The following is a 14,440-nucleotide window of genomic DNA, read 5'->3' as shown; positions in this document are numbered from 1 at the left end:
ACCGTTATAACACTTTAGCAATTTATACCAAGTAATGCAAGCATTGGACAACAATCTCATTTAAATGATTGGTCATGCTAAACTAAAATCAGCCATTTGCATTTGGGAGTGTCAGAAATAATCTTTTCCATTCGGCTGTTCCCTTCAGGGGTCGCCACAGCGAATCATCTGCCTCCATCTAGCCCCATTCTCAGCATCCTCTTTTCTCAGACAGACTACCTTCATGTCCTCCATCACTACATCCATAAACCTCCTCTAGTCTTCCTCTCGACCTCCTGCCTGGCATCTCTGTCCTCAGCATCCTTTTACCGATATATTCACTCTCCCCTCTGAACATGTCCAAGCCATCTCAACCTGGCCTCTCTAAATTGTCTCAAACATCTCACATGTGCTGTCCCTCTGATGTACTCATTCCTGATTCTATCCATCCTCGTCACTCCCAAAGAGAACCTCAACATCTTCAGCTCTGCTACCTCTAGCTCTTCCTCCTGTCTTTTTCTCGGTGCAAATATCCCCAAACCATACAACATTGCTGGTCTGACTACTGCCCTTGCTGGTACTCTTATCACACAACAGACCGGACACTTTTTTCCACCCATTCCAACCTGCCTGCACACACACTTCTTCACCTTTTTTCCACACTCCCCATTGCTCTGGACTGCTGAAAAAGTAGACTGTCCTCAAAGTACTTAAAATCCTGCACCTTCTTTACCTCTTCTCCCTGTAAAATCACTGTTCCACTTGGCTCCCTCTCATTTACACACATGTATTCTGTCTTGCTGCGACTAACCTTCATTCCTCTTCTCTCCAGAGCAAACATCCATCTCTCTAGACTTTCCTCCACCTTCTCCCACTACAGATCACAATTTCATCTGCAAACATCATAGTCCATGAAGATTCCTGTCTGACCTCCTCTGTCAGCCTGTCCATCACCACCGCAAACATGAAGGGGCTCAGAGCCGTTCCTTGATGCAGTCCCACCTTCACCGTGCATCAGGAGTGCTCTTTCTTGGTATGAAACCATAATGCTGCTCACAAATGTTCACTTCTCCCCTTTAGACTTGCTTCCACTACTCTCTCACAACTTCATTGTATGGCTCATCAGCTTAATACCTCTGTAGCTTCCACAACTCTGCACATCTCCCATGTTCTTAAAAATCGGCACCAAAACACTTCTCCATTCCTCAGGCATCCTCTCACTCTCTAAGACCTCGTTGAACAACCTAGTTAAAAACTCTACTCCCATCTCTCCTAGACACTTTCATACCTCCACTGGTCATCAGGAACCAACTGCCTTTACTCTCTTCATCTTCTTCAAAGCGCTCATAACTTCACCCTTGCTAGTCCTCTCTACTTCCTGCTCAATAATATTCGCATCTACAACAATTCTCTCCCTGTCAGTTTCCTCATTCGTCAGTTCCTCTCCATCTGTCCCTCACCCGCCTGTCACCTGTCAACACATTTCCATCTATCTTCAATCCCTCTAACCTTCTGTACATCCTTTCCATCTCTATCCCTCTGCCTCGCCAACAGATACACATCCCTCTCACTTTCCTTACATCTAACCTTGCATGCATGTCCTCATAATCTTTCTGTTTGGTCTTTGCCCCCTCTATCTTAACCTCACGATGCATCGCCCTATATTTCTGTCCACTTTCCTCCATCCACTCACTGTCCCACTTCTTCCTAGCTAACCTCTTCCTATGGATACTCTCCTGGACTTCCTCCTTGTCTTCCTTCCTCCATCCAGATGACACACCTAGCACCTTCCTACCCATCTCCCTGATCACTTTGGCTGTAGTAATCCAGTCATCTGGAAGCAACTCCTGACCACCTCAAAGCTTGTTTCAACTCCTCCCTGAAAATCACAAAGCACTTCCTTTTCCAACTTCCACCACTTTGTCTTCTGCTCTGCCTTTGCTCTTTTCATCTTCCTCGCCACCAGAGTCATCTTACACACTACCATCCTATGCTGTCTAGCTACACTCTTACCTACCACTACTTTACAATCACTAATCTCCATCAGATTACATAAGATATGGTCCACCTGTGTGCTCCTGCCACCACTCTTATGTCGCCGTGTTCCTGCCTCTTGATACGTAACAACAGTTGATACTTATTGTATTAAAAGGAATGTCTGATCAATGTGGGAATGTGTTTGTTGTAGCCACTGCTATCGTTCAGCAGTATATTTTGGTCTCCGTGGTCCAGAGCCAATTGTCAGTGTCAAAGTGACTCAAATTAAAAGGCGGGCTTTACTGTTGGACATTTATTGCAGCATTGAAGTTTACAGTAAAAGACTTGACACTTCCCAATAAAGAGTATCAAGACATGTACAGTCACTGAATTCGTGGACTTAATTGGTTTAGTAAATAGACATTTCCTTCAGTTCTCTCCACACCCAAATATGCCTGTCAAGTAAATTGCAGCTTGTTACCACTGGTCATTCCCCTTCTCGAATATATTGATCAGCGGTCATTTAATGGCACTGAATTTCAGAACTACTCCAGGCAGCACAACTCTGGATTTATTTTAGGCCAGCGGTTCAGATTTAGATTCCAGTGAAAAGCCACACTTTAAGTCCAGCTATTGAATCAAAATGTGGTAACATTACACAACCCTTACTGTATGAATTACTGATCAATAGTTGGTCAATTTGTGTTAAATGAAATTGTCTGTTGTTGCGGTCACCTTAAGAGCTGCATGAATCCAAATAACGTACATTTATATTAATAAAAATGCTTCTCTCAGAGTCACTGAGTAGTAACCCTTGATACAGTCTCATATTATTACCTTCTTGCTTATAGCAAAACAAGACAAATAAAATGGAAAAGACTGACTGTATAAAAGCAGTTTTATTTAAGCCATGTTTCTTGCAGCCAGTACCGAATCAACAGAAGGACAGGGAGATGTGTAGGTAGTCTCAAACGCATCACCTGAGAGAGGAACATAAAAATGAGCTGGATCATGGTCAGTAAATTCAGTCAGAGCAGAGCATGATTAGGGATGAAAGCGTACTTGTCTGATAGTAGTCATAAACACTGATGACCGCTGGCTTGAGATTATTCACTGGAAGGACCCGTTTCAGCTGAAGAGTGTAACTCATGGGGACTCCTTTGGGAACCTGTGAGACAGAAACTATAAACAGCAGCACAAACACAAGATGGCAGCTAGTGAATATACCCAGTATACAGTGGTCTCACCCCTTTCAGATACACTAGGACATGATCATCATCAGCATCAACTCGCTCCACTAGCGGGGCAAACGATTGGGGTGGAGAACCAAGCTGAGGGGAAGAGACCATCATTTACAGACACAGTTACAGCTGAAGGCACTTCAAGCATCTTGGGAATAAACCTTAGACACACGAACCAGTGACGTATCTGCCACGAAGCCTGACAGGAGCTTAATGTCCACGATAACCATGTTAGTGCTTGCTTTTACACCGTTGTATCTGAATGACGTGGGAAATAAAGCGGTTTAGTCAACGGGATCAAGAACCGCTTCCTTTTGTAAGAAGAACAAACAAGAGCTGGTTTCAGGACAAAGTGAAAGGTGTTCTTACTTTACTGTGAAGTTCAACATGAGATTGGCCCCAAGCGGTTGGCAGTCTCCAGTCACTGTCGCTTCGACACTCAGTGTTTTGGTATCTTTAATGGGTGTTGGGATGTTGTAGAAACACGCAACCTACAGTACAAGTAAAGCACTAAGATTGCTGTGCAACAGAAACCATAAAAGGAAGCTGAAGATACAGACCTGCACAGACACAAGAGGATCCTGATGCTTTAACACTATATTTGCCAGGAACGTTCTTCAGTGGCTTCTCCTGATACAGCAGCCTGTTGTCCCGATTCACGGTGAAGCTATAAGAGTCTCCACCTACCACTGATGACTGTACAGTAACGGTACTGGAGCCATCCAAACTGAAGACTTGAGCAGCATACACAGACAGGGCGTGAAGAGCCACCACTGTGTCCTGAAAACAAGCACCAGATTAAAAACTCCACTCATAAATGACTGCGCTCATGTTTGGTAGTCACAGGCACCTGGGTGGATGAGAAGCCTCCATAAGGATTCTGCTGGGTCACCAGCCAGTTGACAATGCGGTTAGAATAGGCCAGAGTAGCTGTCGTAAGAGGCTGCTCAGTGAGAAGCGCTAGCAGCACGTAAGAGCTGATCTCCACTGCCAGAGTATCACCAGATGTCGTCTGAGACCAATGAAGCTTAATGCCTTCATTAAGGATGAGACAGATGGGATAAAAGTACTCGATATAAAATGTTTTTAAAAAGCTGGTAAATCTTACCTTCAGAAATGGCACGGTTGTTCAAAGCATTTAAAAGCTGTGATCGAGTGGCGGTCTCTCCAGCCAGACTGAAGGTGTAAGCCAGCAGAGCCATGGCATAAGTGTTTCCCAGGTTCCCAACAACAGGCCTCAAGCAGGACAGCGCGTTGGTAATGACGGGATCCTGAAAGCAAAACAGATCAGACAACAGCCAGAGCAGGAAAGTCATCTGCAAGGAGCTCATACAAATACTGGAGAGATTTTTACTGTAACAGGAACGCCTAGTTCAAGCAGCGATGCAACAACGTAGGCAGTCATGGTCACACTGTCACCAACTCCACCCTGAAACACACCAGCAAATTTGACTTAGAAGAACGAGAACACAGTCTACTGGTTAGAGCTGCATGAATCTGGATAAACTGAGTCACAAGTTACTGAATTACCCAAGTACACATGTCCAGATAACAAGCTATAGTTTAAACGACTGAAGCTGATCATCTTTACACGGCAGCTGCTCTCTCTGGAGCAGCTGCAGTGCAAACAGATTGGAATGTTGCTGTGATGATCAGGCTTTAAACCAAAGATTTTAGGGATTTACGTTTCCCATCACAAGTGTCAGCGGAGCAGCCGGTTTATTTGCCCGTGTGACACCGACTCTCATTAACATGGGCCGTAACAAGACGCTCATGTTCCTGATGTGAAACGGCCATAATAGACAGCAGAGTTGACATTTTGGAAGATCGAATGTGTCGTACTCAAGAGCGTCAAACGATTAGTCGTGCAGCTCTAGTTGGAGCACATTAAGAAACATGTAACGTACCTTCATTTCATTGTGGTGCAAAGTTCCCTGCTGCACGAAACAGCCGTCCGAACCCTGCGTGCTGATCAACCAAGCCCTTGCAGTCTGCAGGACATTTGGATCAATGAAGATAAATTGCCTCGCTAGACCAAAAGACCTCAGGACAAAGGCGGTCAACCTGGCCGTGGAGATCACGTGACGTCAAACTGAGTTTACAAACCACTGGTGACAGATTATACACAGCATGAAACTCACCATGTATTGGATTCATCATAACCAAAGGTGCTGTATGAACCATCATTGTGTCTGTAGTTCAGTTCTCGTTGGTATCCTGATTAGGTCAAAAGCCACATGTAAATTGATCAGGACAGGAGTTAAACAGTCTGACATGCCAAAGAGCAAGTGGATTTGGTCATCCATACCACTCTGAAGGTAGCCCGTGGCGGTCTCTCTAATGGCTGCGGTGAGTTGACCGGTGACCTTCAGGTACAGCAGGATGTAAATATTGGGAGCAAGAACAATCATATTCTGTTCGCCACAGCCATATGGCATCTTTAACAACCCATCTAGATTCTTCAGTGCACGACCCATTATATCCCCTACAAGAGGAGAAGCATAAGGCCCACATCAGAAACAAGGTTATTCTGCCAAACATCCCCTGACAGTTTCTACTCAATAATTAAAAACCACAAATAAAATAAAGACTTTACCAAGGACTGAAACAGAGCATCTAGCTGATCCCTGAATCACACTTTTTGGAAACGTCAGAGTCACATCTTCAGAAAGAACGTTTCCTGTAGACCGAACAGAAAGGAGCAGTATTGAGCACTAGGCTAATGTTTGGCTGTAAAGGGAATATGTTTGGGAATCATTGAGTGCAAACAAACCCTTTGGACACAGTAACCAACTCTTGGTGTTTGTCCTTTCAACTCCTTCAGGCTATTAAAGCAACAAACCACGTCAGTAAAGCAGCATGAGCTCCATGATCAAACTCCAGAAGGCTGTTTAACACTTACAAGGACAAGTAGACTTCGAGTGACAACATCAATGCGTCCTCTCGTCGGCACGGTCACGGCTTCAGTGCCACATCGAGTCCGGGATGGCTCAGCTGAAGCACTGACAGTCACATTGACGGCTCCTGTAGGTGACAGACAAGTAGTGAGCAACACCACACACACACACCAAATTTAGAAACAGACAGTACAAAACTGACCGAGAACCGAAGCTGAGAGGACCCATTTGAAGGTCTCTCCCATTGGCACAAAGACAGGACAAATATGGATCAGCATATGGTTTAAGAGAGTAGTTTGTGGACAAAGCTGGAGTCAGTTTAACCTGCCAAAGAAACACATGGAACCAAGACATGACCTTCTCTATTTAGCTTCAGTTGTAGGATTTGGAGGCAAAGCCAAAACAAATGAACTTCAATTTGATTCATTCAAAAATTCCACACAAACCCACTCCTGACCCAAATTGACAATCTAGGACCATAAGTGAAGTGGGCTCCATGAAGACTGAGTGTAACCATCAAATGGATGATTTGTACCAGCCAAGGCACACTTTCATTGCATGTATCCGTTCAAAATTCAGAAGACTGCTTGACTGAAATCCGTGCAAGACGTATGACTTATTCAAGTGTCTAAACGGTTCTCTGTACTCTATGCTTGGGGTGAGAAGTTGAGACCACAGATAATGTGAAATTTATTGTGAGCCACCTCAGCAGATGTCAGGCCACCAGACACCACTTCCCAGAGAAAAAGAGAACCCCACTGAAGTACTTCAAACGCAAGTAATACTTCCAGATTCTAATTTAACTGATGCATGGATTGAAAAGTGGAATAACCTCACCTAAGCAATAGGAGGGTTAAAGTACTGATTGATTCATCCAGGGCATGCCTTAAGTGCTAGAAACTGGGGATTATCATTCATTAACTCATCCTTTCCTTTTTCTTTCTGCAACTTGTGTAAATGCGAGTGTACCTGCCTGCGATATTGATTTATTCTAATAGTTGTTTGCATTTAAAGTAGTGTTCTGGTGTCATACACTTACCAATTTAATGTCTTAACCTGCTGATTTTACGTTACCTTGCAATTAAATTGTGAACATTAATATCCAAACAATAGTGAAAACCCCAAGTTAAGTCATGCCCCGTTCAGAGGAGTACTGACAAGTCATTTGTTCAGCCATAAATAAGTGACTCTTTCAAAACTCTATAAATAATTCCCTTCTAGATGAAACTGACCAGTTTTCCCCTTACATCAGGGGTGTCAAACCCTGCTCCTGCAAGGTTTAGCTCCAGCCAAAAATAAACACAGCTAAATTATGGCCTTCAGGTGTATTGAGGCAAGTTGAGGCTAAACTCTGCAGGACAGTGGCCCTACAGGACTGAATTTGGCCTGACATTTTACACAGAAATAAAAAAACCATGACAGACCATTATGCATTTGGACAGATAGCTGAAGACTGTGGCCTTCAGATCAAAAGACTCCCCACGGACGATGGAGTATGGCAGGGAGAGCTCCAGGAAGAAGGGCTGGAAGACCGTCAGCAGAGCAGGAGGTGCCAGACCAAAACCTTTGGAAGACAGGCAGAACGCCTCCGTCTCCCATGTGGTGATGGTGTCTGGAACTGTGAGGGGAACTTGTGTAGATCCAGTGGATCTGAAGGACAGCAGACAAATAGTTTAAAAAAAAAAAAAAAAAAAAAAAAAAAAAAAAAAAGCTGGATGAGTAGCTTTAGGAGCAAACAAGACGCTCAACTAACCCCACTTGAGCAAGCTGCCAGAGCCAGGTTTCTGGAAAGTAAGTCCTGACAGTCATTTCAGGAGCAGAAAGGGAGTCCTCTTTTGGAGGAGCCATCAGTCTCGCCATTGCTAGTACTGGAGCAGCAGTTGCTTCTGCCATCATCATCATCTCCTCTACACGAGGACCACGGAAAAAATCCACTGAAAGAGAAGCAATTTTACACTGATTTACTCTGAACTGTCAATGTCTGCAGAATAAACATGGGGTTTCAAAACCAACCTCATGGCATTAATGCATAACAAAAAAAAATAATTTCTCAAGAAAAAAAGGGAGGTTATTCCTCTTAAGTCAATGCCAGTTCAGCACATGCAGAAGGAATTTATGGAAGTAGCATGTCTGCATAGACCTACTGTCAGGGAATCTGGGATACAGCTGGCATGGAGGGGCTCGTACAGCAAGATTTGTTGCGACCTTCATTCCCAGGCTCTGTCAGAGTCAAATTCAAAAAAGGATTTAAAGTCACTGATGCTGTATCATTCAGTGGCTAAAAGGTCATGAGTTCTTTTGTACCTTGAAGGTTGTGTAAGCTTGATTTGTAGAAACAGTGTTGCGAGCTATACGAATGGGCAGAATATCAAAACGGGGTCGAATATCAAAACACGGTGGTTCATCCGAAATGCTGTAAGGATAACCTGATAGCGATTGCACTGGGAGCAAGTCAAACACCTGTGAAAAAGAAAGTTTATACAGCACTTGCTTCTGGAAAAGTTAACCAAATGCATTGTTTTAATAACATTAGATGTGTAACCCCTCGTGGTCAAACAGCCCACTCCAAGCGGGACTCGAATGCTCTAACAAGGAGTCTAAAGGCTGCAATCTCTAGTGTCAGTCGCTAGAGCATCTTGAGATCAGAGTGAGGTTTACTCACACAGGAACTACTATCTGGCCTCTGTTAGAGATGTACACTAAAACTTCCTATAATTCAATCATTTAAAAAAAAAAAAAAAAAAAAAAAGGATAGGTTTGTCAAATTGAGTCAGCAGCATTACTCACATTCTAAAGAAACCTAAAATCAAGCAAAACCAACAAGAAACATCAAATCAGCAGCACATGGATACCATTTTGGCACTCAGACGTCTTCCCGGCTCCATGATCCGGACACTCTGATCTACAGCACTGATGCCACACAGAGATCCAGCTTGAGCAGAGACAGTCAGAACATTTCCCTCAGCAGGAACGGCTCTATCAGGAGAGAACTGTAGAGACACCTGAAACGAGGACCAACACGCTGTAGGGCACATCACTCCCCACTTGAAGCCAAAAGACACCAGTGCACATCATACCTGGTTTTGGAGACACATTTCTGTCTCAAAAGACACACTAGCAGCAACTACAGTCTCACTGGGCAGAACGCAGTAGGCCAGAATCTGCACTGCTGGAGCCATAGAGACACTGACAGACAGTTGGAAAGACACAGAGCCACTTGTGACGGTATTAGAAGCCCCAGCACTGACTCTCTGAAATCCATGGAGGACTATCACTCCTCTGGACAAGACCTGACGGAAGACAAATGGGTGCATAAAATACACTGGACAGGCAAAAGCAGTTAATAAATAAATCTTATGTCCACTCACCATATAGACAATGTCAGCATTGTAGTCACCAGTTTCTCCAACAAAAGAATACTTCACGGTCACTGGAAACACAGCACCACATTGGAGCGGCTGCGCGAGCGTCACTATAGTCAGTTCACTAGACGATGGGTTGTCAGAAGCGGGTTGGAGAAGCTGAACAACCCTCCTATCTGTAGTGAAGTATGGTGATTTGTAGCTATAAACAACCGCTGGAGTCACACTTGCCTGGGGAACAAATGAACAGAATCAGTTTCTTACAAGTGAGAAATCACTTCGTGTCACAAAATATAAAGGGCAAATCATACCACCAGACTGAGACCAGCTTTAGGGAGAGCAGCGGTGTTGAGGGAGAACGTGGCCATTCCGTTCTGGTTTGTGGTCAGATTCAGCAGCAGTTTGTTGGGCCAGCTGTTACCATCCAGGAGGTACACCGCTTTGTTCATGATGGGTGTACCATCAAAACTAGACACTGATATCTGTTAGGAATGATCAAGGTTAGGAAAGGGAACCAATGTGAAAGCTTCTGCAACCAGGGATTTAAAAAAAAAAAAAAAAAAAAAAAAAGGTACCTTTCCATAAATTGTTAATCCAGGTTCAAAATAATCTGGGAGGTCCACAAAGGTGACCTTGCCAACTTCGAATGTAATGGACACTGTAGCAGATTTTGACATCTCTACATCTAGGGCCAAAAAAAGGGGGAAAAAAAAAACACTGGCTAACCACATCAACTTCATACATGTACTGTTGGTTTAGATAAGCCAATATCTCACCTGTTCCCTCCTCAGTGACATTCACATTTACAAGAAATGTGTCTTGCATATTATATTCAAATTTGGCGTTGAAAAACTCTGACACAGCAACAGTAACGGAGGCACAGCCCGTGGCATTCATCTGGTAGAAAAAGAGTCAAATTTAAGAACAAGCAGGAGACACCCTCCACTGTAAGGCAGGAGTCACACCTTTGCGGTTTTATTCAGACACAGACGGGTCACATTAGGAACCACAACATATGGCTGGGGATCACGGCACACTTCCACCAACGCTTGACCAGGTACAGGTTGGCCATACGTGTATCTGGGAAATGAGTCACAGGGAACAAGATCAAGAACTGACCAACCACAAGACGAGAGAATGAAAGCCTCACTCACTTGGCACAAGCCTCAACCTTCAGTCCCACATCTCCAACACTGTACATCTGTGGTGCATTCACAGTCACGTCAAACTTGGGCAAAACTAAACCAGAAACGAAACTCTTTAGATTAAAGACCTCAGATATTTCATTGAACTGCTGCACATTATACATGCACAACCTACCGTATTTTCTCACCTCAAAAACTTGGGAGATCATTCGGTCATCAATAAAAGCCTTTAGTGTGTACATCCCTATCTGAGCCTCTGGGTTTAACTCGTGAGAAAGCTGCAGTATCCACTGCGTTGAGGAAACGTTTGTCCACTGACCAATCCGGTTATTATTATTGTCCTATTAAAACAATTAACAGCTCAGAAACAGCAAACATACAAAAAGCTTAATTGGTGCCATTCAAAGACTTGCACTGGAACAAATTCTTACCTCCAGCACCACCAGACTGTACTGCAAGGACAGACAGAAAGGATAGGCATTTAAAAAGGAAACATTGACGCTGCGGTCATTAAAGAGTGCAAAACTGCATGTATTTTTGTTATTTGCACAGTTTGTTCATGGTCAAGTCTTACCATCTGATCAAATGGCACAAATCTGGGATCCATGGTGACAACTCTGAAATTCACTGAAGAAGACAGCAGTAAATGCTCATTGTGTCATGCACTTGATGATCAGAACTAGAATATTCAACCAAGAGTCATGCACTGCTCACCCGTTTGTCCTGGATTGTAGATGGGTTTATCTGTTTGGATGAAGGTCAGTGGCAGGTAACGTCTGAACATGACTTTCCTCTCTTCGGTCGCTCTGAAGACCTGCCCTTGAACTTCCACCTTTAGCTTCTGCACAGATTCGCCATCTACTCGAGGAGCCTGTAGAGAAACACAGTTAACACTCTCAAAAAAATAAACTGACAAGAAAAAGCCAAACCTCATAACAACAGACCTGGAAACTAAAGCAGCTGTGAAACGGCTTAGACAAAATCTGCTGCACAAGTTGAGTGGTCTCATTTGTGTCATCAAGCAGAGAAACTGTCATCGTGAGACTCTCTTGGGGTTTCAGAAGGGTTATGCATAATTTGGCAGTAGATTCAGACTCAATCACAGCAGGAAAAGTCACCATGAATAACCTGTGAAAACATCATGAAGTTTAGATTCAGTGGCCAAAGGGAAACGAGTAAGAACACGTACATGTTGGTTGAACGGTCACATAAAGGGGCTGCCAGGTCTCTTCATAATGGCCAATAAAAAAAAATAGCCAAAAGTGACTCTGTAGGCAGGTGGTTTGACATGGGCAGATGGGGTGTTAGATCTTAACGATTCTGGATGAAAAGAAACAGTTTGTTCCTGATAGAGAGCAGGAGTCTGAACAGATAACTATTCACAAATCAGACTAGTCTATTTGAGCCTTGCAGGACTCCGACAGACAGAACTGATTTCGGAGAGGAGGACTGCATTAAAGTTAACTCAAGATTGACATGCAATGTTATTTGCATCAGTACAGCGCTTTTGGGATTTATGGCCAAACTATTTCTGAACATAGAACTGTGGTCCTTACTGCCACTTAAAGCGCATGCTACTCACGGCCCTGAGGTCTGTCCATCCACAGCAACGAGGAGAAGGGCTAAAATGAGCCCGTTCCAAACACAAATCGCCCTCACAGCCATGAAGAGCAATCATCCAAGACCAGACCGAACTCAAGCGTCTCTTTCAGAAACCCTGCGGCACTTTGTACAGCGTCACACTGCTCTACAGCTTAAGTTCTCAATCCTGCACTGATGGCAGCGTTATTGAACCGCTCTTATTAATTGGGATCAGGTTGATTTAGCACTCACAGGCAATCAGGCCGTCTTTAGGGCGGAGCCCCGGTAGCCTAATCACTGGGTTGCCGGAAGGGCATGTATAGTGCGATTCCAGCAAGGTAACCTACCCAAACTGTATGAATAGATCACAGGATGTAAAGCCAAAAAGTTCTCGATTTATGTGCTTACACAGTATGTGTGAAATATGTGCTATTTGCAAGTCCGTTTAATGTATTTTAAAGCTGCAGTCTGTAACTTTTTACACTCTAGCGGTTAATAAACAGAACTGCATGCGTTTTGCGGAAGAACATTGCAGCTGGATCTACTTCTCTGTTTATGTCTATGGCGAGTCACGCAGGGACTGTGCTCCTCCGCAACGGTACCAGACCGGCCTGAAATAGTTCCAAAATAAACTCTTATTATAAGTGTACAATAATGATTCAGGGTAAGACAAAAACACGTGTTGGAAAATGGATTCATGTTGTACATTCTCATTATATATTGTTTGTAAATCTTTAGTTACGAACAGCAGCTGAAATTATTTAAAGGGTTATTAGTTCACCCAAAAATATAAATTCCTTATGATTTACTAACTCTCAAGCCATCCACTGTAAAAAAAAAAAAAAAAAATTCCTTCATTGTATCAACTCAAAATTTTGAGTTTATTGAAATAAAAAATTTAAGGCAACCAGGTTACTTACTTTTTTAATTTAAACCAACAAAAACCAACACATTTTTTTTTTACAGTGTAGTTGTAGAGTTATATTAAAAAGTTCAGATCCTTTTTGGAAAATGAAGTGTGCTTAATTGTATTAAAAGTGTACTTTTTGTTTACTTAAAATCTTAAAAGTATAATTAAAATGATTGCAGATAAAATGATATAATTAAAGAGAATATTCTTCAATGACAATATGTATAAACACACTTAAGTGCACGTTTTAAAAATGCACCTTGTAACAATGCCTACTTACCTTTTACTTAAACATATTTTAAATGATTATGATTTTATGTTTTATATAAGGACAAATATTTTTATATTGGCATTTACTAAAGCACTTGGAAAATAATTTATTTTATTTGTTAAAACAATACACATGCTATTATATATATACAGGGCCTTGCGAAAATATTCGGCCCCCTTGAACTTTGCGACCTTTTGCAACATTTCAGGCTTCAAACATAAAGTTGGGACACAATCATGAAGTGGAATGAAATTTATTGGATATTTCAAACTTTTCTAGCTAATCAAAAACTGAAAAATTGGGCGTGCAAAATTATTTGGCCCCCTTAAGTTAATGCATTGTAGCGCCACCTTTTGCTGCGATTACAGCTGGAAGTCGCTTGGGGTATGTCTCTATCAGTTTTGCACATCGAGAGACTGAAATTTTTGCCCATTCCTCCTTGCAGAACAGCTCAAACTCATTGAGATTGGATGGAGAGCGTTTGTGAACAGCAGTTTTCAGTTCTTTCCACAGATTCTCGATTGGATTCAGGTCTGCACTTTGACTTGGCCATTCTAACACCTGGATATGTTTATTTTTGAACCATTGCATTGTAGATTATGCTTTATGTTTTGGATCATTGTCTTGTTGGAAGACAAATCTCCGTCCCAGTCTCAGGTCTTTTGCAGACTCCATCAGTTTTTCTTCCAGAATGTTCCTGTATTTGGCTCCATCCATCTTCCCATCAATTTTAACCATCTTCCCTGTCCCTGCTGAAGAAAAACAGGCTCAAACCATGATGCTGCCACCACCATGTTTGACAGTGGGAAGGTGTGTTCAGGGTGATGAGCTGTGTTGCTTTTACGCCAAACATAACGTTTTGCATTGTTGCCAAAAAGTTCAATTTTGGTTTCATCTGACCAGAGCACCTTCTTCCACATGTTTGGTGTGTCTCCCAGGCAAACTTTAAATGACACTTTTTATGGATACCTTTAAGAAATGGCTTTCTTCTTGCCACTCTTCCATAAAGGCCAGATTTGTGCAGTATACGACTGATTGTTGTCCTATGGACAGAGTCTCTCACCTCAGCTCTCTCAC

The 14,440-nt window shown here is 42.8% G+C and overlaps 1 protein-coding gene and 1 pseudogene across 1 annotated transcript; both read right to left on the bottom strand.

The window, feature by feature from the left end:
- Positions 1–2,836: 2,836 nt before the first annotated feature.
- On the bottom strand, positions 2,837–10,694 carry LOC137093206 (alpha-2-macroglobulin-P-like; annotated as a pseudogene).
- LOC137092097 (alpha-2-macroglobulin-like protein 1) lies at positions 10,680–12,369 on the bottom strand. Its single transcript, XM_067456371.1, has 7 exons — positions 12,184–12,369; positions 11,546–11,729; positions 11,316–11,472; positions 11,176–11,228; positions 11,033–11,053; positions 10,777–10,942; positions 10,680–10,714 (listed from the first exon to the last, which is right to left on the bottom strand). The coding sequence occupies exons 1-7, from the start codon at positions 12,264–12,266 to the stop codon at positions 10,680–10,682; spliced, it is 699 nt and encodes a 232-aa protein (XP_067312472.1). The 5' UTR covers positions 12,267–12,369.
- Positions 12,370–14,440: the final 2,071 nt, after the last annotated feature.

This window comes from Pseudorasbora parva, chromosome 11, assembly GCF_024679245.1.
Source record: "Pseudorasbora parva isolate DD20220531a chromosome 11, ASM2467924v1, whole genome shotgun sequence".
Classification (NCBI taxonomy): Eukaryota; Metazoa; Chordata; class Actinopteri; order Cypriniformes; family Gobionidae; genus Pseudorasbora; species Pseudorasbora parva.
This window is presented reverse-complemented; position numbering and strand designations above follow the sequence as displayed.

What these genes read in the sequence shown, in the direction of transcription:
- LOC137092097 (XM_067456371.1), bottom strand. Translation starts at nt 12,266, where the DNA reads ATGGCTGTGAGGGCGATTTGTGTTTGGAACGGGCTCATTTTAGCCCTT. An exon ending in GATGGACAGACCTCAGGGCC is followed by an intron (nt 11,730 to 12,183) that starts GTGAGTAGCATG and finishes ATGTTTTCACAG; the next exon opens with GTTATTCATGGTGACTTTTC. An exon ending in ACAGTCTGGTGGTGCTGGAG is followed by an intron (nt 10,943 to 11,032) that starts GTAAGAATTTGT and finishes TTGTTTTAATAG; the next exon opens with GACAATAATAATAACCGGAT.